General features: G+C 42.7%; 1 protein-coding gene across 1 annotated transcript; it reads left to right on the top strand.

The window, feature by feature from the left end:
• On the top strand, positions 1 to 25,934 carry LOC106815941 (NAD(P) transhydrogenase, mitochondrial-like). The gene is made up of 14 exons (XM_014820478.1): positions 1 to 115; positions 10,235 to 10,846; positions 11,394 to 11,581; positions 12,464 to 12,619; positions 12,978 to 13,182; positions 21,893 to 22,105; positions 22,312 to 22,401; positions 22,590 to 22,726; positions 22,966 to 23,059; positions 23,539 to 23,639; positions 23,910 to 24,093; positions 24,503 to 24,748; positions 25,176 to 25,364; positions 25,723 to 25,934. Exons 2-14 carry the CDS (start codon positions 10,240 to 10,242, stop codon positions 25,932 to 25,934), a joined length of 2,622 nt encoding a protein of 873 aa, XP_014675964.1. The 5' UTR covers positions 1 to 115; positions 10,235 to 10,239.
• The last annotated feature ends 737 nt before the right edge of the window (positions 25,935 to 26,671 follow it).

Here is a 26,671-nt window from a genome sequence, read left to right as displayed (position 1 = left end):
GTCATAGTCAGGTCGAGCTGTGAGGTGCCCTTCGTTCACCGGCTGCCGGTTGTATTTCCTTCTTCCTCTTATCTCAGGTGATATTTCAGATCTACGAAGCAGTTATATTAAAATCGTAAGTATTGGATAATTGGTAGTATTTGTACGTTAACTCGCTATTAGTAAGGTGCACTGACAAGTAGTTTATAAGTCTTTGTCTGGCCATAAAATCCCATATCGCGGAGTAATTTCCAAGATGTCAGCGTCCAAGTTCCATTCTAAAGTCAAACGATTACGTTTACACAGTAGTGAGTAGGCCTAGGAAGTATTTTACAGTTCATGCCATTAACCGCTAAACAATGTAGTTATTTTACGGCTTCTACCGTATTATACAATTTAGCGTCTGTTAAAGAATAACAAGGTTACGCCAAGCTTAAAACGTTTTTAAGTCGTCTCAGTATTCGCAGTAAGGTTATAGTTTATACTTTTTTCTGTTTCGTTACCGTTAGTATTTTACGATTTTAATACTAACTAGCGGATACCCGGCGTTGCCCGGGGAAATCAGTGGCGTTACATAGTTGGTGACCGCTTGGTTGAAAGGAAAATACCCAAAAAATCTAACTATCTATCCATGCATGATGCATCCATCCATCCATCCCATTACATGCCATCCCATCCCATTATCCCATATCACATCACATCCCATCCCATCCCATCCCATCCCATCCCATCTCATCCCATCCCATGCCATCCCATGACATCCCATGCCATGCCATGCCATGCCATCCCATCCCATCCCATCCCATGCCATCCCATTGGATAGGGTGACTGTTTGAACTTGTGTATGGGACTGCCGTACCCGTAGCATCGAAACCAACGAGTATTGGTTTGAACTTCTTGTTGAGTCAAGTTTGAACTTCTTGTGTATACACTAGCATGGCGGCTATGATATTTAGCGTGGCGGGTGCATTTTAGGATGGAGGGGCTTGACGATAGCCTGGCAGGCCGCCAGGCTATAAGTGCCCTTGGAGAACCCTGTGAAGGGGTAAAATAACTTGGCCAAAGGGCACGTAAGTTTTATAATATACTAAGCTTAGTTAGGGTCAATGTACATATAACATTTATCTACAGATAACCTTTTATTCATAGACGTACTCATGGTCGTTCATGTGTCAGTACATTCATTCGCCCCAAATGTAAAGATCAATGATGGATAACCAATCTTTTACAGCAGAACAGATCTATGAACATGTTCAAAGAGCAAGTTGCTATTTACAGATCAGCATGCTTGCCTGCTGTTCCTTCTAAGACAAGGCTAAAAATACTACACATCATGCCAACCAATAGCTCGGAGTATGGAAATGCGACCAACTCCTTAGAACATTGCATAGACATCCATATAGCATATATGATTATGATACAATAGCATGCCATTACAACTACAGTGGTACACTTAAAACTTACAACCTCAAACTGTAATGTAAAATGTTCTCTTGGATTCCACCCACACAAATATACATGCATAGTAATTATGCTTCTGCTTACATTCTGTCCAGTTTTTTGCTGGATGACAAGCAATTTTTTTTATCTTTATTGACAGACCCATTGGAAGAAAGTTTACGACAGCTGCTAGGCCATTACACCCTCCAGGACAAAACTGTACTTTATAAAATAACCAATTTGTTGGCAGAATGTCTCAGCTGTTTTATCTCTTATCAAATGCATATATATAGAGTACAAGTATGAATAAGGTAAATTAAGTGCAGAGTGCAAATATTTATAAGACACTAGCTGCGTTCACACGTATACACGGCCTCGCTGGTTCCGTACTTAGTTGGTGCTGAGCTCGGCTGAAATACCGCACTAACACAACCCGGAGCGTTCACACGAGATACACGAGATTCGAGGCTTAGGCCAAGAAAAAAAATAGGTGTGTTTCCAAAAAAATATAATTTATAAATTTTTTTTCTTTAATTTGAAATCTGACAGACAAAATTTGAGATTTTTTACTACAAACACGTTCTGTACTTGCTTACTAACTTATCCCTACCTATACACCACTTTATAGCATGCATCAGAGGGATATTAGGAACCAAAGAATTAAAAAAAAATAAAATAAAAATCCCTACCTACCCTACTTTTGTTTCGTATGCAATAAGAAACACCTATTATTTTTTGGCCTTAAGCTAGCTTAGGTAAATAAAGACTGGTACCCACCGCCGCGTCGAACATTCCACACGCTACAAACTAAACGTCGTGTAGCAAAGGTAACCAAGCTTAGACACGACTAAACAGTTTCGCAATCGAATCGCGTCACACAACGACAGACAACTACTTAGCGAGCGTCGGTGCGAATATAAAACGCGGCTTAACTTGGCGCGGAACTGTGAAATTCCCGCCAAAGTAAGCCGCTATTTCAGTACGGATACTGAATAACCGCGGTAATATTAGCTGTGCAACGCTCAAGTTACGGAACTGAAATCCATCAGTGTGCAACGCAGTCTATAATATGTACTGTAACAGTGTACACTTCAGAGTAGATTAAATTATGAAAGTATAATATATACTAAGTATAAAATATAAACCGTAAACATGAAATAAGGCATTAAATTAGCATAAATAACAATCAAATCAACTACACTGTTTATGTTCCAGGTTTATGTAACTAGCTTAAATAAGCTTCAATTGTAATTTTAAAAACATAACAGGTGGATATTGCTTGTGCTTATATGAAAAGCATCTAGTGGACAAGGTCAATTGTGTTCATTTGAAAAGGACCTTCAAGACCAAGCCCAAAACACTCCATCCCCGGACTTTACAGACCAGATTTTCCAGAATGTACGCTAAACAATGAAAATAAAGACTAAAACAAAATTCATCTACAGATGTTAGGGTTTTGATGACCACACAAAAAACCTTCATTGTCTATCCAACAGTGCTTTAACCTGATTTAACCTGAGTACCACCCCCACCTGTAAGGTTGGAAGGGATCGAAGGGTAGAATTAAGAACTACGTATTGATATAAGAACCCCCATCCCTCACATATCATCCACATGGCGTTTGAACGAGTTAATGATTTAAAGCTTGCGCTTCTTCTTCTGACAGGTTATTTCTAATGATTTATTACTCTAAAACCTGAAAAAAATTTCTTAACATCTGTCGTGCACGCGAAGTGAACAATTTGAGGACAGGCCACCAAGTACTGTTGTATTCCACTCCTTAAAGAATGTAGGTCATTACTCGTAGCCATATCATTATTTGACAAAGTTCAAATGATGTCCTCCTCTTAGCTTCTCTGTTCCAGTGTAATATAGTCTAGTTCTCTAGCCATTGTTCCATACAGAAAATGACTAATTTCTAGAATACGCTAGCGGACATCCTCTTTGCCAACCATTCCAGTAACCCACAAATACTTCTGCAAAATATCGGATCGATCTTACAGCTTCAAGCTGTAACGTACAGCAATTTCCATAAAACAAGCATTGATCGTGTATTGACGAGTCCACTTGGCCACTCGCAGTAGACCTTTGGTTGAGAGGCTAGACTGGCAGCAATATATATCCACTTAAATCTGGACATCCTGATACACGTGACAATAATAATTATGCCCCAGTGATAAGAAATCTTATGTACAACACAGAGCACATTGACAATTGCACTAATAAAAACGATTCGTCTCTCAAGCAAGTGCTGAAATAAGCGTTGTCCGTTTTTCCGAGACAACCAGAATTTGCCCCGGACCAACCATAACCCAGTCCTGAGACATTGTCCCGTGGACAACCAAAAAACCCTATCCTCTAAACCTTACACTAAACTATAAAAACCACTCGGCTACTATATACGCTGACCCAATAATCTAGGTGTAATAACTATTGCCATTCAAAATTTGCACTGAACTGAACAATCAATCTGCAAACCAACGGTAATCTAAGCGTAGCAACAATAAGTCAGATTTCATTACCTTCAAACATCCGAGTTTCTAGCCATCAAAAAAACTCTAATCGTGAAAAAAAAAAGGGAAACCACTGCTATTTCCCAACACTCGGTAGAAACATAATGTCAGGTCTGATTTATGAAAGAATCGATTGTGGAACGCAGCATACTCCTAGTCAAGTTTCTTTCATAAAAATTTTTCGTTGGGGATGGACCTCCCATAATTGCCCCCCGCCTCTGTTTCCACCTCGCGCCCCCCATCGCCTTCCGACCTAGACCCGCCACTGAACCTAATTACATATTTGGAACTTAGAGTAAAAATGAACAAAACATGTCGCTTTTTCGCCATGGCGCCCCAGAAAGCATAAGGATTGCAGAGATCTTAGAGTAGGGAGCGTAGGTGTGGAGAAGGAGGCGGAGGAGCCAGTGAAAATATTAAGTCATTCTCCACTATTTTGCGCAGTTCCGCCTGTTTGCGGCCCTGCTGTTGTCAAGAAAATTCCTGGCTGACGTCCATGCTGTTGTTTGCGTGTTTTTCTGATTATATATATGTGATTGATAAATAAGGTAGATTTGGATGTTTTGGTGACAGCAACCAGAAATGTTGCGCTATCAACTGGTCCGTTTTGAGGTTTATGCCGGGTTTGTCCGCATGGACAACGCTACATTTTTTTTCTTTGATTTCGGAGCACTGCTAAGTTTATATTTCTATGTTGGCTCATATTCACCAAGAAGACCATGCAGCGATTCGATGCTTGTGATTGTACGCGTTTTATTCCGGCGCCAATTGTTCTCTTGGTGCAATCGTCGGACAATCTCTGCGATATGGCGGATGCATGATGACTCTATCGTTCCAAATTTAAAAAATAGAAACCGAAGTAAAGAGCTACCCAAAAATGTATCCAGATACCATTGATATAGTTAAGTTTTTCTGCCAACTGTGCCCAGCTGCCCATCGCGGATATAGGAATGCGATGCAAAGCGATGTAAGCCTTGTAAAAACTATAAGAAAAAAACGATGCTGAAAATCGTTATTCATGCATGGGTGTAACAGTACCGCATGAAAAGCTCGGCATTAGCCTATTTGCTCCTACTTGTGATAATATACTGGTGTATCAAATTTAAACAGACACTGGCAAGACCTTCTGAACATCGAAATGCACATCCAGGTGAAACTATAGACGGCTGCCTAGTTTATTAGGTACGCGTCTGCTCATGTGTGCGAGGGAAAGCGAGCGAGGGGGGGTGGTTTGGGGGATCGCGGAGCGGGGGCGGGAGCCTGCCTACGTAAGTAGTACTCTCCAGTAACCACGCCGATGAACATAGTCCGCCCAGGGGTACTGCCGGAGCGTATACTGGTAGCGTTCGGGGACTCCGGATATAGACCGGAACGTACTCTGGTAAACTAATGCTGAATATGTAGGATAGTGGTTAGGGTAGGAGTAGCGCTAGCGCGACTCGTTGGTGGAGTAGGCGAGGTAAAACGGTTCCGCATATAGACTAGCTCACAACAGGTACTTCCGGCAGTACCTCTCGGCGGGGCATTAGACGCCTCTCAACAGTATAGACAGCAAATCACTTAATTCAAACGATCAAATTAACGATCGGAATGAATAGCCAAATCAAATGACTATCCGAAAGTATCGACCGCCAGATCGTTATAAAACATAATGCTCTGACATGTGGACAGGGAGAACAAAAACTATAACAAGCCAAATGATAAAGATATGAAATTAAATTAAGATAAAAAATTATTAAATATATAAGACTATAATAAAATAAAATGATCGATGAACATCTTAGCCTTCAACATAATCAGTATGTGACCCTAGCGCACTCTTCCTATGCTCAGTGAAGGTGAATCGCAAAATCAGCATGATCCACCTGAGACGACCAGCAACTCATGCATGGACGAAAAAAGTTAAAAAATTCAAACTGCAATCTAACAGATCCTCTTGAAGCGGCGGCTGCTCCAGTTGCAGCAACGCTTCTTCTGTGACGATGACCACTGCCATAAAGCAGCTTTCGCGTACTTGAAGTGGAGAAAGCCAATCTTTCAACTACGAAACGTTCTCGTAATAACCCACGCCTGCGCACGCACTACGTCAGAAATGTGGCGAAAGTGAAACGCTGACGCTCACCTGACGTCTAACGAATGACTGTGTGCGAATGCATGCAAAGAGCACTAGTGCTACAGAGCCGACAGCTTTAAATCTCGCTAGTCAGTTCATAGTCAAGGTCGCAGCTGATGAGGTGCCGCGTGCTGCTGTTCGACGCGCTGCCCGGGTTGTTTGATTTCGTTCTGTTCCGAGTCGTTAATTCTCTGAGGTCGATCATTCGTAGCATGCTGACGATAGGGCAGGTGTATATGAAGAATGCGTAAGTATGGATATGAGGTAGTACAATTGTACGGTTAACCTCGCATATTAGTAAGCGTGTGCACTGACAATAGTCTTATAAGTCTGGTGTCTGGCCAGAAATCCATATCGCGGAAATTACAAGATTCAGCGCCAAGTTCCATTCCTAAAGTCAAACGAGTACGGGTTACAATATACAGTAGTGAGTAGGCCATAGGAAGATATTTCTAGCAGTTCATCGCCAATTAACCGCGCTAAACAATGTAGTTATTAACGGCTTTTCCTTACTAAAAACCGATATTATACCAATTAGCCGTCGTAAAGAATAAACAAGGTACGCCAAAACTAAAAACGTTTTCTAAGCTCTCAGTATTCTCGCAGTAAAGTAAGTTATACTTTCTGTTTCTCTGTTCGTTACCGTCTTAGCTTATTTTACTGATTTAATACTAACTACGGCAACACCGGCGTTGCGCCCGGGAAATCAGTGGCGTTACACTAGTTTGACCGCTGGTGAAAGGAAAATACCCAAAAAATCTAACTATCTATCTCCATGCTATGAGAATTCCAATAATCCCATCCCAATTACATGGCCATCCATCGCCATATCCCATATCAGCATCCACATCCCAGCCATCGCATCCCATCCCATCCCCATCTCATCCATCCCATGACCATCCCATGACATACCCATGCCATGCCATGCCATCCCATCCCATCCCATCCCATGCCATCCCATCCCATCCCATCCCATGCCATCCCATGCCATCCCCTCCCATCCCAAATAAATAAGAAATCAAAAGATAAAAGACATTAAAAATAAAAATAATTAATAAATTAAAAAATAAATTAAATAAATTTATAAATTAAAAATAAATCTATACTATTAAAGTAAGACATTTTGGCTGAAAACTCCGGAGGGAAAAATAATACATACTAAAGAGGTACCTAGGTAAAGGGAAGAAAGGAAAAAAGGGGAAAATAAGTTCCCCATCTGGGACTCGAACACGGAATCCCATTGTAGGAGACAAATGTCCTAGCGATGAGGACACTGCGACATTACAGTAATACATCATGGATTGACACGTACGTGATGCTGTGTGTATATTCCCTCGTTCTATTTATAGATTGTGTACAGATTTTAAAGGTTTCCCTCGCAAAATTACATTTTCGGAGGTTACATTTTCTTCCAAAGTTGAGAGGCAGGATACGGAATCATTGTCGATACGTGGTGTACATTTCACGCCCAGCCATTCACCCCCTTCGGAGTTTTTAGCGGAAATGTCTTACTTTAATAGTATAGATACTAGTAATAGTACTAATACTAATAAATTAATACGTGCCTCTACCAAAGTTGATGTAAAATCAAGTTTAATATAACACATATATTATACATTAATTCCAAGATAAGCTGATGATCTCTATAACAAAGCTGTCATTGCATATTTGCAAAGACGTGACATAATTTTCTTCCTATACGACTGTGATGCATCGCTACAAATATATCTTTATTTATTTAACTGCTTTATTAGTTGCGTATAAAGCTTCATGTTTTAGATGCTTGGCTGTTGGGTGTAAGTGAAAAGTTAAGGTTATAATATATCCATTATGGTTATCACTTTTTGGTAATACAGTAACAAAATATGTAACAAATACCGGCTGAAGTTATAAATAGATCTAACTTCAATGAAAGCCTATATTTCAGGATATCATGTTATAAGATTTCTATGCTTTAAGTTATTTAAAGGGAGAGTTTACTCTAGATTCTAGGGTTATTTTCAGCTAATTTAGGTTATAATTATGCTAAATGAAAAGTTTCATGGTTCAATCACTATTCAAAATATTTAAAAAAAATGTTTTAAAACCAACGACTACAGTTTGATTACAACGACGGTGGCGCCACTCAAAGCGCACGATCTGATAAGTTGCGCAAAACCACTTTCCAGCCAAAAGCTACAGACCGAGGGTGTTTCTTATTTATTCATTTAACAGCAAAAGGATTGTAATATCTTATAAACGACATATAGTTTCAGTTATAATATGGATAAATTTGCCCTAAAATGAATATCGTTTGGTTAAATAGCATTTAGGTATAAATATAATTGCACTTTTGTGATTAGCCCTCGGTCTGTAACGTGCAAAATAAATTATCAAATACGCAACTTTTTTGAGGTGGCAGCACGGTCACGGGTGTCATGGCGCCGTTCAAATTTTGTAGCGTTGATGTGTAAATAATTATAACAATTAAATTAGGTATCTGGTAACAAATACGTGTGGGTATAAACGATTTGTTATACAGTAAGTACAGTTGTATGCAGTAAAATCCTAGAGGCTACTGTCCCTTTAAAATTTCTCTGTAACATCGTAGGCAACACGTTGTAAATTGAAGCATTTTATTATTGTCAAGTTAATGCGAAATATACTCTGAAGTCTTACCCGAAAAGAAGTACGTTTTTTATGTGATTAAAAATGAGAAATGAAGCCATTGGTTTTTTTGCCTGGATAAAAAGGTGCACGTGTGTATCGTGCATGTTGGTTTTACTGGAAAAGAACAGCAAAGTACACAGTATGAATGGTAATTCGATCCGGAAAGTTGAGCAGGATACTAAAAATAGTTTTATTGTTGTTAGTCTGCATGTGACATGCTGAATTCCCTCAAGTTTAAATTATTCTGACCTACTTGATTTTAAAATAAAGTAAAGTTTATGTTCCATGAATGGAGCCAAATGAACAAATAATCAGGCTTTCATTTTTAAGGGGCGCGATCGCGCTCGCGCTCCACCGCGCACCCGAAATTGTGCCATGGTGCGCGCATCATCGCGCCTCATAAAAGTGGTTGAAATCGCGCACCAAACGTATGTCTATTATGTTGAAATAGCGCTCCATAGAGTTCTCAATGTAGGGGGGTACAAAAAGGTTAGCAACACACAACTATTTGTGGTGTGTAAGTAACTGAACGTATGGCAGAGGTACAGGTTTGGTTACTACCCTCTGGTTTATATATATATATAAATACAACTAAACAACAGCATCCAAATACAGGTACCTATACGGTAGCCACAAGTTACCTGCTCGTTTTCTACTATACGTGACGAGAAGTGGTTTTCTGTCGACGTGAAACAGTCGTAGGGCTGGAGGGGCTACATACGTGGCTACTACGTACAAGTAATTTGGCTAGTTTGTTGATGGATTGTGATGATATTTTGTGCTGAAATATGCAGGTACATGGATTAGAATCTCTAAGGATGGAAATCAGAATAAATAAAACAAGTTTATTTTTACATCCGATCAACTCTTTTATTAATCTGTGTGCTAGTGTTGGGTTGTTGGATGAAAAGAATGTAATCCTGACGAAGCCATTGAATGAATGAAGGTGAAGATGAATGATAATCAGTAGATTGACATGACATCCCAATTTCCGTTTTGGATTTCACTCTAGACTGAGGATTGGTCATGATTCCATCATCACACACCAAGAGGCATGATGGAGAGCCCTCACGGAGCTCTCCATCATCCCTTTTAAAGGTGTGATTTTTAGTGGAGCCCTCCATCATGCCTCTTAAGGGTGTGATTTTTTAGTGGAGCTCTCCATCATGCCTCTTAAGGGTGTGATTTTTTAGTGGAGCTCTCCATCATGCCTCTTAAGGGTGTGATTATGGAGCGTGAAAAGACCCCCTATGGTGTCCTAGGGGAGTCATTAGTAGTCCTCCTGTACTTTTCAAATCTGAAAGCCTGAATAATACTACAAAATTATAATATATATAGCCTGAAAAATTTAATTACAAATAGTAAATTACATAGAGAATTTGCTGGTGGCAGTTCATTAGTCCTGTCAACTTGTAATATCAGTTACAAGTCACTGAAGTCGTCATATTTATGGTTCATCGTGAAATTTTCTCTAGAAAATTTGTAGATTGAACCTTGAAGGAAGGTGCTTTCATAAGTGTTTTCTACGTCTCCCACGCAGGCACCATGCAGTTGCTACGAGCCTACGTGGGGGCTCAGAAGGCGTCCATCTTCTGTGGCAAGGCCGTGAAGCAGCCGATCAACCGGCTGATGTGCACTAAGGCAGAGAAGGCTGAGCCGAAGGCGGCGCGCGGCACGCCGTACAAGCAGATGACGATCGGCATCCCGAAGGAGATCTTCAAGAACGAGAACCGCGTCGCGATCAGCCCGGTCGTCACGGCCGCGCTCGCCAAGAAGGGCTTCACCGTCAACGTGGAGGCGGGCGCCGGTGTCGGCGCCAAGTTCTCCAACCAGGACTACGAGGCAGCGGGCGCGCGCGTCGGCGACAAGAACAAGGTGTACGACTCGGACATCGTGCTGAAGGTGCGCGCGCCGGCCGCCGCCGAGCTGCCGCTGCTGCGCCAGAACGGCACGCTGATCAGCTTCGTCTACCCGGCGCAGAACAAGGAGCTCGTCGACCAGCTCGCCGCCAAGAAGATCACGCTGTTCGGCATGGACTGCGTGCCACGCATCAGCCGCGCGCAGGTGTTCGACGCGCTCAGCTCCATGTCGAACATCTCCGGCTACAAGGGCGTCATCGAGGCCGCCAACCACTTTGGCCGCTTCTTCACAGGTACGGCGACGGCAGCGTGGGGCGGGTAGGCGTGGAGCCGAGGGGCAGGCAGGCAGGCATGTGGGCGAGAGTGTGGTAGCATGCATGAGATATTTTTCTCGGTTAGCAACGCGGGAATTCTCTGCAGGAATCCATATAAGGGTCTTGCACATAAGATAATGTACGTAAGGCTCTGCTACTATTCCTGTACGAACAAGGTGTTAAGCAATTGTTTTTCAGTCACTGTGAATGTTATCTGACGATTCTCTGAAGTTTTATCATTATACTGCAGTTTAGGTATCATGGGAGAAATGTTCTGAAATCGAAATCCTGAATCGCTTTTTCATATTTGCTTGGTCGGTCATTTACTATAACCTGCATGCTGTGGAGATGCAAAAAGTATAATAAAATGAAAAGTGAAGTAATAAATCGGTGAGTAGTGGTATAGTAAGCAACATATATTACATTAGTCTATATATTATAGTATCATAGCAGTGTTTTTCTACGAATGCTTTTTCGTAAATTAAACATTCCTCTGCACAAACCCATATATACATCCTTGCAACAGGTCAGATCACAGCTGCAGGAAAAGTGCCTCCGGCTAAGGTTCTGGTCATTGGCGGTGGCGTTGCTGGCCTCTCGGCAATCGGAACAGCGAAAAGCATGGGTGCCATAGTGCGTGGTTTCGACACCAGAGCGGAAGTGAAGGAACAAGTGCAGTCTTTGGGTGCTGAGTTCTTAGAAGTAGACATTGAGGTAAATGAATCGGCTTGCACAGGTCTACATTATTCAATAAGTTGTCATTTGTAGTGTTTATGTCTAGGTTTAATTTTCCCTGTTAATTCACAGTGGAGCTCTAACAGCTTCCCATGCGTTGTTGCACCTCGTGGGAGTTATTATATCCCTTGATAGCATGCGTGCCTTCATCACGTGTGAATGTTTGCACTTGCAAGGTTATCTAAAACCATGCACGATACAATAGCATTCAGTTATGTTGTGGATCAATACCTGATTCGTGTAATTTGAATTCAGTCATCTAGAAATGAGGAATATTTTTTTCTGAATTAGGGAAACAAATGGATATATATTTGAATTCAGTCAGAGAGATCAATTGCAACCGACCACGCTATATAGTAAATAACATCACAACCACGACAATATGTATTAAATGAGACACATAATTTTGGAAACAAGGAAGCATGTTTAAAAACATTGTCAAAATTACACATTTATACCATAATAACGCATGATCAGGGGCTAATCTAGCTGCTTAAAATATGAGTACCGTTGGCGAGCGCAGAGAGCCGAAAATATTTTTTAGGTATAGGGCTCGTAGATGTATAATAACATTAAAATTTTATTCAGATAATAGATTATAGATCTTATATGAGCATTTTATTATAAAACAGTGCCTACATAACGATAGAAACATGGAGATTTAATTCAGAGCTCTGCTAATTTGGGCGTTTTGTGAATTTTGTTATTTGGGTGTTTTGCTAGGGGGTCGTACTTTGGACGCCGGTATTTGATATGAAAAATGGCTTGGATTAGGCCCTGATGATTCAAGTGTAACGCTAACAGGTTTAAGTAATTGGTTGCCTATCTGCCGATTTATATAACTCGTTTGACGTTCGCCAGGAATCTGGTGAAGGAACCGGAGGCTATGCAAAGGAGATGTCTCCAGAGTTTATCAAAGCTGAGATGGATCTGTTCATGAAACAGTGCAAGGAAGTTGACATCGTCATCACGACGGCACTCATTCCTGGCAAGCCTGCACCAAAACTCATATCTAGGGTCAGTATTTTGCCAAACGTACCTGACACAGTTTTTGAGTCGAAGGTCGCACTTTAGTAGTATTATAAGAGAACTGATTAATTAATAGTTGAATCGACGACGTATTACCCGAATCCGATAACATTTTAGTCAGACGTATTATTTATTATCTTATCCGATGAGTTATTAAATGAACCAATGAGTAATTAACTGATGGTATATTAGCTGGATCTATTAGTATAGTTAGTTGAGAGCTGAGGAACCGATTACACAAGTCAAACCTAATAATTATTGGCTGAGCTTATTAGTCGTTAGTTAAACCAACGAGATATTGGATGAACTGACAAGTTAGCAGCTGGATGTTTGATATCGAACGTAGGAAATGATTGAGGCGATGAGAGACGGGTCCGTGGTGGTTGATCTCGCTTCGGAGGCTGGCGGCAACATTGCGACGACGAAGCCGGGTGAACTATACGTGTACAAGGGAGTGACACACGTCGGCTACACCGATCTACCAAGCAGGCTGCCAACGCAGAGCAGTACGCTGTACGGAAACAACATCTCGAAACTCCTGCTGTCGTTCGGTGAGTCTGTAGACGTGCAATGGCGGACAGCGCAGGCGACTATTGGGAGTTCCGACATCGCTGGTGAAGGAGGTCTCTATGAAGGATGGTGAAGGGGTAAAGGGGTAGCATTGCCACAATTCCTATATTCAGGGATGAGAGTTCCGCGGATTTCACAGTCCCAGGGTCGATTTTGTGAAACGTCTAAATCCGTTGAGAGAAAATTTTAGGGGGGGTTAGAATGTACAAATTTTAATTTTACAGTCCAACAGTACCTTCATTTAATAACATTTTAATATAGTTCGCTTTACAATATAGACACGGCTTAGTAGTCCAGGCATTTTATGATTCGACCTGGTACTAATTGCAAAAGAAGCTTTTTCATTATTAACCAGTTACAATAAACCTCTAAATGAACATACTAAAAGTCTCTAAGGATCTAAGCAGGGGAACACCTCCAATTGGACTCACCGCTACTCGCTCTAGTCCTGCACATGAAAACGAAGCTCTAAACGCGAAGTTGTTGTTTCCTTGATTTTATCGCCAGAATCAAGCCATTTTTGCTCGAAACTAAGAAAACAACTATTATGGATGGTTAAATACTTTAATCTGTATTAATAAATACAAACAAATACAAAAAAATAATATTTTTTAAAATATGACACTTGTTATTCAACTCTGGCAAGTATAGTGAGTGACATTTCAAAACATTATCGCGTTGGCGCGTCATCAAGAAACAGCAGACGCAATCCATTGCTCTGACTCGTCTGGTGTCTTTTGTTATTCAAAGCAGATTGGGGCCAAACACTACTTTCTATGTTCTCTAATGCGCACGCAATATAGTAAAACGTTCGATTGTACTGACTCGTTCTGGTACACATGTCTTTTGTTATCAAAGTAGAATGCGGGCCACAACACTGCTTTCTATTGTTCTCGCTAAAACACCGCCATAAGTCGTCTATTTGTTCCATGGATAGCAGTTCAAATGTCATGCTTTGGAGACCTGACTTATGCGCTCATATGTTAACATTACTCATCCTCGTTGTCATATCAATTGGATCGTCGGATTGGTGCATGCAGACCTTTGCATTGGCCACAGGCTGGGGAGCAGTGCATGCTGTTTTTCGGCAGGTGCATCGCAAACTGTTACAGTCCGACGCACAGTTGCACCTAATCAATTGCAGCAGGAGGCGTGTAGGTGCAAGTCGGCGTAATTGGGACAACTTCGGTATCTCTGACTTTCCATCCCATGTCTATGGACATGTCTGCGTCCTCTCCTTGCCACGCTTCACTTGCAGGTATCGCGTAGGCTGTGAATCCAGGCTGCTGCCGCGCTCAGAAGTAGATTCTGTGGTTGCAGGGATGAACTTAACATTTTTAGCCAGTCGCCTACTGGCCCCTATGAACTTTTTTTTGGGGGCCCAGACCTTGATCAAGGCCCAACTATTCATCATCTTGTACAGTTTATACAGTATATTAACAATTTATATAACAGCTAAATGTGAAAGTAAAAAAGAACAAACATTTTCAAGATTTTTATTTTTTAAACTTAACATCAATAATTTTAAACTAAACCTGAAATTGAATGTTACATTTGTAAAATATTAAGATATGTTCATTATGCACGTTGAAATAAAGACTTAATTAGTGATTACTTATAGTGATCACTCCATCAATTTTTTAAACACTGTTATGTCATCTAGATCAGATGCAGAGGATTCAGAGTCAATCTCTGAATCTGAATCCTGTAGTGAATCAAATCCCTCTACGACCTCCAATGTCCAAGGTCTCCTGAATATTCTCTAGCACCTGAGCGACTGTGTATAGCGAAGATTGTTTTGTGTTGGCATTGATGTTGGTCTTCTGGAGCGCACACAAGATTCATTCAAGGTGGACATTGCTTTAGTGGATTGAAGTCTTGATGTCAGGAGAAAGCATTTAATAGCAGACAGTGTTTAGAGAAGTTTGTCCGCAGTTGCTGCGTATATTTGTTTAACAAGCTTCAGTTGTGAAAATCATCTCTCTGCCTCTGCACTAGAAGGTGACATGGTTAGGATAAGACCATGACAGCCAAATATGTGAGCTAGCCCTTTGTACGAATATTAAACAGAAACCAGTAGGGACTTTCCACTTTGGAAGTCAGTATCGTGTATTCTCTTTTTAGTATGATCCATTCCAGCTCACTTTCTCTAAGTCTACACTGGCAGTCCCCAGCACTGTCTTGAAGTGTTCAAGAATAATTCGAAGTCTCATCACGATTCTTTAAGTGATTCCCAGTCATGTGCCACATCTGATATTGCAATCTTCGTAGCTGATACAACACTCTGAGATAAAACTCAGAAAATATTTTTCAAAGCATCTTCGATTTTCTTTTATCAGATTACATCTGCAGCACCAATTCGTAAGCACTGCAGTTGGTGAGCCTGTATTCCTCAAGGTTCTTTTCCAGTACTTTACGCAGTGTGCCATCACTTTGTCTTGTATTTTCGTATAGTTCCATGTTGAGGCTATAGCTGAATGCTGCTTGCAATCAACATGTCCTTTCCTGAGTTGTAATGACAAACGGTGAAGGGTGCCAGAGCATCATCAATAAACAAGAGAAAACATACGACGTCTTTCGACTTCAGCAGCTTCATGAAAGCGTGTGCTTGGATTTAGAAGTCAGCAGAAACACGTTCTGTGGTCTCTGTCAGCGGCCAAGATGTGCCTATGTACTTGTAAGACGAGATAGGTTGGTTAAGGCACGCATTTATGTCCAATCCATCTTGTTCCACCTATTCTGGTTGGTATGAGAAAAGCACTATCATTGTTTGTTAGAGCCTCATAGCTGCGTCGCAACATTGCTCGCATTAAGACTGCTATTGTGATAAAATAATACAGGCCATGCAACTGTAGATAGCTTGTCATACAGCTTCAAACTCTTTGATGCATCTTTTAAAGAAAGTGTCTAGCCTATGGGCCATGAGAAGGTAACCAAACTTGGCTGATCTTTGCGCAGAAGAGGCCCCTACGCCAGCCTTGCATCCACCATCACACTTTGCTCCATCACAAGCTACTGCTACCATTTTCTGCATAAATGAGCCATTCATGTCAACATTTGTAATTGCAGATCCTGAAGGCCATTACAATATTTACTGCATCTGCTTTGTCGGCGATGTTTACACCTATAAATTTGACATCTACTTGGCTGCAGTCGACGTACGAACATACACATTTCTTGTTCTTTAATGGCAGAATCAGTGCTGCCATCTCCGATAACACATATTAAAACGCGATTTGTTAATAATGTGGTTGATCTTTGAAGTGCACTTGGCAATAGCTTATAAAACTCTTTGGCTCAGGTGTGTGTTGTATGTTCTCCAAGTCGCAAGCTTTCATCTCATTAAGTCACACAAGCCAATTAAAATCTGACAGAGTCGGTTGTTGCGCTACAGAGCATGGCAAGTGCGGACATCTTTTTCAAGTTTCTCAAAAATGTCTGCATTTATGTCTGTATGATCTTGCAGCCTGAGATCTGTTCGAGGTTGTGTTTAGCATTGCAAAAAGGACCGCTTTTCGTGTTTGTTTATCGTTTTCATCTTACTAAACTGTCAAGTTTATAGCTTGACAGCAACTGCAAATAAGTGTTGTCGGTCTGCCATGATCTTTACACGAGTACAGATCATAACCATTCTCCGTGTCTTCAACCATGGCTGCTTTTCTCCCAAGTAATGCAGTAGTGTCTTACTCTTTGTTTGTCTCATACTCCTGCTGGCTCCCTTTCTTCTCCTGTGTTTGTCTCCTTTCTCATTAGGGTTTGATGCCCCAGCATATACTCACATAATTTTAGTATGGTTTTACACACTACAAATTAACCTACGCTAGCAGATTTTATGTTTTAATAAGCAACTTAAGTATTTAATTGATGAAACTTAAATTATAAAATTTTATTTAATTATTAACTCTTATACTACGTCTGTTTATTCAACAAGAATTTACTGTAAATCGCCGGAATTATTGCTAGGAATGTGTACGCGTCTGGTTCTATGCAAAAAGCGCCATTTATTATGTAGATGGGTTTGTTGGTCACTGTAATCGAGTACACGAGGCATTACAGTTAATCGGGAAATCATCTAGCAGTTAGCTATATAGACTGGGTTTTGGTTGACTGTGTTCACTGAGAAGGCTATCGCAATAGACCTGTGACTCATCTAGTGCCTATGCTTCCATGCAGCAGCATATACTGACACCACTCCGATATGCCACGTTATTTGTAGGACTAAAAGTGAATGAATGAACTAGCAGCAGTCAATGGCTCATAGAATTTAATGCTACTCTGTTAAAAGCGGTAATTACTGGCATATTTATCTTCTACAGTTACAGCATTGCTGTCATTTATTGTGCAAGTAAAGTGTGCATATTATTTCAGCAAAAATCCAATGTGTGGAAACAGTTCACTTTTTTGTTTATGAGACTAAAATGGATAGTGTGGCTATAGCTTGATTCGCCACCTGGCGAATAATTAGAGTTTTTAGGGCCCTAGGTTAAACACTAGGAGCCACGGCGACTGGCGCTGCTAATTTTCATCCCTGCGGTTGTATATATGTGACGTCTTCGTGCGAGTTTTTTGGAAGTATCGCTAACTGCCTGAGAGTGTCGAGTCTCTCCCTGCCTCCTCCTCCCTCCTGCTCCCCTCCTCTACCCTCCTCCCTCCCGTCTCACCTCCCTCTCTCTCCTCCCCTCCCCTCTCCATCCTCCCTCCCTCCACCCTCTCCTCCCTACTATGAAGCTAGATCTGCTAGCAGCTTGGATGAGCCTTTGTTGAGTATGGCCATCACGTGTGCGGAAACTCCCTCCTCCTCCCTCCTCCTCCCTCCCCTCCTCTCCTTCCTCTCTCCTCCCTTTTCCGCTCCTCTTCCTCTCTCACCCTCCTCCCTTCCCTCCTCCCTCCTGCCTCCCTCACCTATGAGCTAGAGCTGCTAGCGGCGTGGATGAGCCTTTGTTGAGTATGGCCATCCGTGTTGCGGTAAACTCCCTCCATCTTCCTCCCTCCCTCCTCCTCCTCCTCCTCCCTCCTCCCTCTCATCCTCCCTCTCTCCACCCTCCCTCCTCCCTCCCTCCCTCCTCCCTCACCTATGAAGCTAGAGCTGCTAGCGGCGTGGATGGAGCCTTTGTTGAGTATGGCCATCATGTGCGGTAAAACTCCCTCCATCCTCCTCCTCCCTCTCCCTCCCTCTCTCCACCTCCTCCCTCCTCCCTCTCCTCCTCCTCTTCCCTCTCCTCTCCTCCATCCACACTCCTCCTTCTCCTCACCTATGAGCTAGAATGCTATCGGCGTGGATGAGCCTTTGTGATATGGCCATCACGTGTGCGGCGGTAAACTCCTCCATCTCCTCCCTTCCTCCTCCCTCCTCCTTCCTCCTCCATCCTTCCTCCCTCCCCCCTCCCTCCTCCTCCTCCACCTCCTCATCCTCCCCTCCTCCTCCTCCTCACTCCCTCCCTCCTCCCTCTCCTCCCTCCACACTCCTCCCTCCTCCCTCACCTATGAAGCTAGAGCTGCTAGCGGCGTGGATGGAGCCTTGTTGAGTATGGCCATCATGTGTGCGGTGAACTCCTCCTCTCCCACCCTCCTCCAATTCTCCTCCCCTGCGCTCCTACCTCCTCCACTCCCCTCCCTCTCTCACCTCCTCCCTCCTCCTCACTATGAACAAGCTGCTAGCGGCGTGGATGAGCTTTGTTGAGTATGGCCATCACGGTGCGGTAAACTCCTTCATCCTCCTCCCTCCCTCTTCCCTCCCTCCCTCCCTCCTCCCTTCCTCCTCCATCCTCCCTCTCTCCACCCTCCGCTCCTCCCTCCCTGCTCTCCTCCCTATGAACTAGAGCTGCTAGCGCGTGGATGGACCTTTGTTGAGTATGGCCGCATCACGTGTGCGGTAAACTCCTCCATCCTCCTCCTTCCTCCTCCCCGCCTCCTCTCCCTCCACCTCCCTCCTTCCTCCCTCCTCCTCCTCCCTTCTCCTCCATCCTTCTCCTCTCCTCCTCCCTCCCTCCTCACATCCTCCTCCCTCTCCCTCCCTCCCTCCCACACTCCTCCCTCCCTCCCTCCTCCCTCACCTATGAATCTAGCTGCTAGCGCGTGGATGAGCTGTGTTTAGTATGGCCATCACGTGTGCGGTGAACTCCCTCCTCCTCCCACCCGTTCCCTCCTCCTCCTCCTCCCTCTCTCCTCCCTCCACCCTCCCTCCCTCCTCCGTTCCGTCCGTCCATTCTCTTCAATCCATGCAGCATGAATCGTGCAGCTTGTATGCATGCGACTAGCGACTCCTGCAAGTCCTGTGACACACGCTGCAGGATAAAAATACAGAGCTAGACCCATAATTGTTAGGAGATTAGCGTATATATACCCTTTGATAAATATTAGAAGACGAAAAACAAAAACAGTAACCAGTAATAGTTACTAGTTTACAATTACTTACGATATTTTGCGTGTACTCTCGTGGACAGGTCTTTTTTCCAGTTCATTTTGAATGGACTTATACTCAAAAAAATGAAAAAGACCCACAAAACAATGGCTTTTGATAAACCAGATAATATAATTTAGACAATGACTGACTTTTGTCGTGTTTGGGTAAATTACTCCTATACGTCATTTTTAGTGTTATTTTAATTCAGCCTCGTTTCGACGCGGAATTGAATGGGTGTATAAACCCGTTTTTAATCAACTCCCTAGCAGAGACTTTCAGAGAACTTTTGCAGTGCTCGAAATAAGCGTTGTCGGTTGTCCGAGACAACCAGAATTTGTGCCGGAAACTAACCAGTCGGAGCATTGTCCGGTGGACACCAAGAAAAAATTGACGAAAAAACGCATTTATTTAGTTTTCTCAGTGTTCTCCAAGAGCACTTATAGCTTCGATGGCCCGCCATTAATCTATGGTGTGGGAAAGCGACGCATACCAGCTGCTATTTCCAACACTGTACTTGTCAGGTGTTCTGATTTATGAGGTGAACTCGATTTGGAACCAGCAAACCAGCAAGTTCACCCCTACATTTTGTATTTATTCATTATTATTTGAATTTACGATGGCTTTGCCCATGCAATTTGCAAAACAAACAACTGCAGTGGGATTCATGTTGATGCGAAAGTTAAAAAAAGAGAATTGTCGAGTCAGAATGAAGGCTGTACATGTCTCAAAAGTGCTGCAAATACCATCTCGCATCTACATTTTCAAATTTTTCTGGGGAGGACCCCATACCCCCGCTTTTTTTCACCCCTCCTGAATCCAGACCGCCACTGAACAAATACATATCTTGGAGCAGAGAACAATGAACAAAATGCGCCTTTTCACATGGCACCCAAAAACAAAGATTGGCAGAGAAGGTAGAGGAGCGGTGTGGAGAGGGAGGCGCAGGAGCCATTAAAATTAAGTCATCACTATTTTTGCGCAGTTTGCTGTTTTGGCACCTTGTTAAGAAATCCTGGCTACACCACTGTTTTTGGTGTTTTCTGACCAATATATGTGATTGAAAATGGAGATTTGGGGATTATTTTTTGGGACAACCAGAATTGTTGCGGACAACCGATTTGATGCTGGGTTGTCCGCAGGACAACCACATTTTTTTTTATTTCGAGCACGGACTTTTGATATTTATAGAGGACATGTTCCTCGAGATACGAAACCGTTGAAAAAGCTTCTTTTGGTAATGGTCGAATCATAAAATGCCTGGACTATAGTTCACTGTTTGAGATTGTCAGACGTTGGCCAGTGTGTGCGTTTATTTGACGCTGCAAGTTTGTGTGTATGTGTGCCGCGCGTGCTACGCAGGCCGTATATAGTACGCGATCGATCGATCGTGTACATCAAAAGCCGCCGCGTCACGCGTGGCCTTGAGGCTCGTTTTATGAAGTAGCCGGCCCAGGCTCTGCGACTGTTTCACGTGGTAGGAAACGTAGGTACGAACTATTTCACTTCTCGCCAACGAAGTTCTGTTTATAATACATATATACATAACCATAAAAGGTGCCATACATAACCATAAACCATTAATGTTGTGCGATCGAGCCCTAGCTCCTAGGTTGTTAGGAATATTCTATCGTGCGCGCAAGGGAGGATTTTTGGGCAACCTTTGGCGTAGCAAATAAAGCGTTTTCCTTTCCTGATGTCTGATCACTGTGGGGCTCACAGACTTGCCTTGGCAGCAGGACAAGCCGCTAAAGTTGTTCAATATGATAAAATATCTACTGTAGTGACCAGAAACAAATTTGAAACTGCCTGGACAATGAACATCTTATACTCTATAAAGGTTAGCCTTTGGGATAGTGTGGAAGTGTACATTAAAATGATTTTGTTTGCAGAATGTAAGTAAATTTTTGTATTGATTATTAATTCTGATGTTATGATAATGACAGTGCAAGATATACTTCCTGCAGTGTACTGTAATATGCTCTGTAACAATTCTGTTCTGTATGTGTCTCCTAATGCAATTTTTTGCCTTGTAAGTTGTGAAAATGCAAAAACTTCCTGAACCCCCTAACCAGGCTTCGCCCTGGACCTGACCGCCCCTTCCCCGCTGGACCCCGGCTATTTTCAGCTGAAAACACAAATTGTCATTCCCATCCCTGTATATTAGATGCAGAGAGATTCATGTACCCTTCACTGTTTGCATACCTCACATCTCATAGTGGTGTGTGTGCGTGCATGCTGCGTGCTGCGTGCGTGCGTGTGTGCTGACGTCGCGTTTTTCTCCCATTTAGGTGATGGAAAGGAGAATTATTACCTCGACATGGAGGATGAGGTTGTGCGTGGATCGATGGTTCTTCACAATGGCGAGTTGATGTGGCCGCCGCCGCCGCCGAAGGAGATTGTGCAGCCGGTCGTCGCTGCCAAAGCTGGATCCGCCATTGTGAAGAAGGCTGAGGTGAATCCATTCAAGGACAGACTGAATCAATCGCTGGTGTACAGCACAGGTCAGTAGTCTCACGGTACCGTCGTTGTCGCGAGTTAAACGTTATAGGTTTAAAGAATATAAGGGCTATTTTAGAAGGAGTAGAACGTGCAAAAATGTTTTTGATTTTATGGGGTGATCTGTTATGTATTAGTTGTACTGCACTAGCAATGGTTATGGATTTTTTGAGTGGTGATATATCCTGAAGGACTCGTTTTCCCTTTGCAGGTCTCACTGGAATTGTTGGATTTGGTGCTTTAGCACCAGAAGCGTCTTTCACAACAATGTGTACCACATTCGGCTTGGCTGGCATTGTCGGTAAGTTATGTATTTAAGGGAACTAGATTGCTTTTCAGTTACTACCATTTTGGTTTCAGTTTCTTACAAAATTAGGTTGTTATATAAAATTCAAGTCAGTATGACTAGCACGGAGCATTTTGTTCTAATAAGTCAGTTTGCCGCCTAAATTCTGTGGCATGCTTATTGCTTTTGCTACTTGCCTGCAGGCTACCACACCGTTTGGGGGGTTGTGCCAGCCCTTCACTCGCCCTTGATGTCTGTCACAAATGCCATCTCTGGCATCACCGCTGTTGGTGGTATCCTCATGATGGGAGGCACCTACATGCCCCAGACAACGCCACAGGTAAGCTGAAGCTGAAAAGATCTGGTAATAGGTCACACACACAGATATTGAAAATATTTCACGATCATAAGAATTCACTGTGAAGTGAGAATGTGTTCCTTGGTATCTTTGATTTGATTTGAGGTGATAATCTTTCACGATCAGTTTGTCAATCAGTCATGTATGATGACAGCTGACCCCATATGCTATATTTTCTGCTAGCAGCTCTATTCCTAACAGGAGTGTTCTTCTTTTCTTAGATCCTGGGAGCCATTGCCTGTTTCATCTCTAGCATCAACATCACTGGTGGTTTCCTGATCACAAAGAGAATGTTGGATATGTTTAAGCGACCGAGTGAGTTCATAGTGTACATCCCTGCAAGTTCTTTACAAGTATTTCTGTCATGCGAATCTAAATTTAGGTCAAGCTCGATTTTTTATGCTGTCTGGGTTGATGCGAGTGTGAGGCATGGTTGGGAAGGGGCGGGCCAAATGTTAGAGGTAGATTTCAATCTTACTTCTTTTCAGATTTTTAATTAATTTTTTAATTCCCTCTTAACTTCAGGTATAGGAGGAATATGTGGAATTGTGGCACAAATGTAAATTACTTGACCTATGCTCGTGATATTGGTTATTGGATATTGGATCTCGCTCTCTCTCTCTGTCTCTCTCTCTCTCTCTCTGTCTCTCTTTTTCTCTCTCTTTCCCTCTCCCTCTCCCTCTCCTTTTTCTTCCCCCCTTCTGCATCTTCACTCTGTGACATCTTGCAGCGAACATGTAACGAAGTGTTCTGCTAATCACTGTTTGAAAGAATGCACGTTTTGATGCTTGCAGCGGATCCACCGGAGTATAACTACCTGTACGCGCTCCCAGCAGGACTCTTCCTAGCTGCGTACGGTGCAGCTGCCTATAACGACTACTCGAACGTTCATCAGGTAAATTAATAGTCATCTGTAGCACAGGCTACATGTGGGCAGCAGTTAATGATCTCAAGGTTGACTGTGACTTCTGCAAGTTTCTTGTGATTTAGTTCAAGTTTGCTAAAGTTCTGCAGCTAATGTGTATATTTAAAATGAAAAAGTCGATTGCAAAAAATCAGTAAAATTTTATAACAAAAAAACACAACTGGATCACTCTCAAAACAATTAATAAACATCGATCAGTGCATGCGTGGTCCAAGTGTACACATTTGTGTCCGTCTGCAGATGATGTACCTAGCGTCGTCACTGTGCTGCGTTGGAGCCCTCGGTGGTCTGTCCACGCAGTCGACCTGTCGTACGGGCAATGCTCTCGGGATGATCGGTGTAACGGGTGGCATCGTTGGAACCCTTGCGACCCTCGACATCTCGCCCGAGGTGTACGCACAGATTGCCGGTTGCATGGGAATTGGTAAGCAATCGCCTCGTTGAAGCCTGATATCAGACGCGTGCAGAATCGTGAAAATTCTGATAAGTGAGAAATAATGAAATATCTACAAATAATTCGACATTTGTTTCTGCATAAAACAGTCAAAGTTAATCGTAATGTATAGGCCTAAGTAATATAGTAATGAGATGTTAATATTTATTGTAGTAATTAAAATTGTTATATATGAGATATATAATATGTATAATAGTATGTAATATTAGAGTGTTCATGTGAAGAGAATATGTAGAGCATAATATAAGTAATAAACATATAGGATAATATAGTAAATAATGAAGATAACAGTAGTTTTTGTAACAGTAAATGTAATGCAGTATGAAGTTAAAGTGCGGCAAGACGCCTCTAATCGCAATGTTTGTTTTTCGTTACGCAGGCGGCGGCATCGGTCTGACGATCGCCAAGCGCATCGAGGTGACCGACCTGCCGCAGCTCGTCGCTCTCTTCCACAGCTTCGTCGGCATGGCCGCTGTACTGACGTGCCTCGCCACCTACATGCACGAGTACCCGACATTCGCCACCGACCCATCGGCCAACGTCATCAAGACCGCCCTGTTCCTCGGAACGTACATCGGCGGCGTCACCTTCAGCGGTTCTCTAGTCGCCTACGGCAAACTGCAGGGTATGTACGTAACTGTGTACGTACGTATATGTGAACATGTGTATGTGCGTTACATAAGACTTAATGAGGCTATTACACGTTATGCCTAGTACGTGTAGTATCTCATATAATGGTTTTGTGTTACATGGTATCAGAAGTGCGCGATTAGAAATGTAAAATAATGAAATTTGTTTGAATTTAAAAGCTTATATCTGCTGTAACTTGCCTTCAAAGTTGAACAGATGTCAAAATCGACATTCTAAGCATTTATTTTAATTGTAGCCCTGTAACAACACACCGGAATGTAGACAGGTATTGATATTTTTTATGGTTATGCATCACATTTGTTATGGTGCACTTTTTATGGAATATAACATAATCTGCAACGTATCCTTACAAGTTATCATTTTAAATTCAAGTGCTTTGGTTCCATCTTCCTCCCCCACAGGACTGCTGGACTCTTCTCCCCTGCTCCTCCCTGGCCGCCACATGATCAACCTTGGTTTGGGTGCGGCCAACATTGGTGCGATGATCTGGTACATGGCTGACCCATCCTACAGCCTAGACCTTGGCTGCTTGTTGACCACAGCTGTGCTGTCGTCCGTCATGGGTGTAACTCTGACTGCTGCCATCGGAGGTATTGCCTATAGACTAATGTGCCTGTAAAAGGCACGACGTTAGAGTGCATATTTTATAGATTTGTAATGTTAGACTAAATTCATGTTGGACATGCATCTTTCGATGGCTGAATTTTTTACTGCTAAGATAGTTGCCACTGGATGAAGTTCTGTCGACACATAACAACTAACCTCATAGTTGACGGCGATGGCTGAACATCTAACTAACGTCTTACACCTGAATTTTGTTGGCGCATATTTGCCATGCCCATCCCTCCATATGCTGGGAAGACGGAAGGCGATGAGTAAATATTCTACTAATATCGCGACAGTGGGCATAGTTCTGGTGACAACCACCCCTGTGTTTGTTGCCGACAGGTGCCGACATGCCGGTGGTCATCACAGTGCTGAACAGCTACTCGGGCTGGGCTCTGTGCGCTGAGGGATTCATGATGAACAACAACCTCATGACGATCGTCGGTGCTCTGATTGGCTCCAGTGGAGCCATCCTCTCGTATATCATGTGCAAGGTAATGAAGATTTTACTACTAATACAGCCACAGGTTCCAGGGGTAGAAATTAACTTTTGAACAAGGACTCCAACGGACTCCCTACCCTCAAAAAGAGGGAGTCTGCAGCAAAATGAGGGAGTCCGCAGTCTGAGGTTTGAAATTAAAGATATTAACAATAACGCATACATGTGCTTATTTTTAAGATTCATGCAGTTGCACGTCTGCCAAATTTTCTTTGGACATTAGCTGAAAAAATACACTAATTCCGCGAGGCCGTGCTCCGGAACGAACTAGTTGGTATGGCATAATTTTCAGGGAGTCACACGGACTCCTGCATATGTCAAATCAGGGAGTCCGACAGTAAATCACGGAGTATTGGACTCCAAAACTTAATTTCGCACCCTGAGGTTCTATCGGTACTGCTGTACTGCTCTTGCTGCTGCTGCTGCTGCTGCTGTTGCTGCTATACTGTACTACTACTACTGCTGCTGCTATACTATACTACTACTGCTGCTGCTATACTACTACTGGTGTTGCTGCTGCTGCTGCTATACTACGACTGGTGCTGCTGCTGCTGCTATACTACTACTGCTGCTGCTATACTATTACAGCTGCTGCTGCTGCTATACTACTACTGTTGCTGCTGCTGCTATACTACTACTGCTGCAGCTGCTGCTATACTACTACTGCTGCTGCTATACTATTACAGCTGCTGCTGCTGCTATACTACTACTGTTGCTGCTGCTGCTATACTACTACTGCTGCAGCTGCTGCTATACTACTACTGCTGCTGCTGCTGCTGCTATACTACTACT

The sequence above is a fragment of the Priapulus caudatus genome, unplaced genomic scaffold, assembly GCF_000485595.1.
Source record: "Priapulus caudatus unplaced genomic scaffold, Priapulus_caudatus-5.0.1 Scaffold30, whole genome shotgun sequence".
Lineage (NCBI taxonomy): Eukaryota > Metazoa > Priapulida > Priapulimorpha > Priapulimorphida > Priapulidae > Priapulus > Priapulus caudatus.
This window is presented reverse-complemented; position numbering and strand designations above follow the sequence as displayed.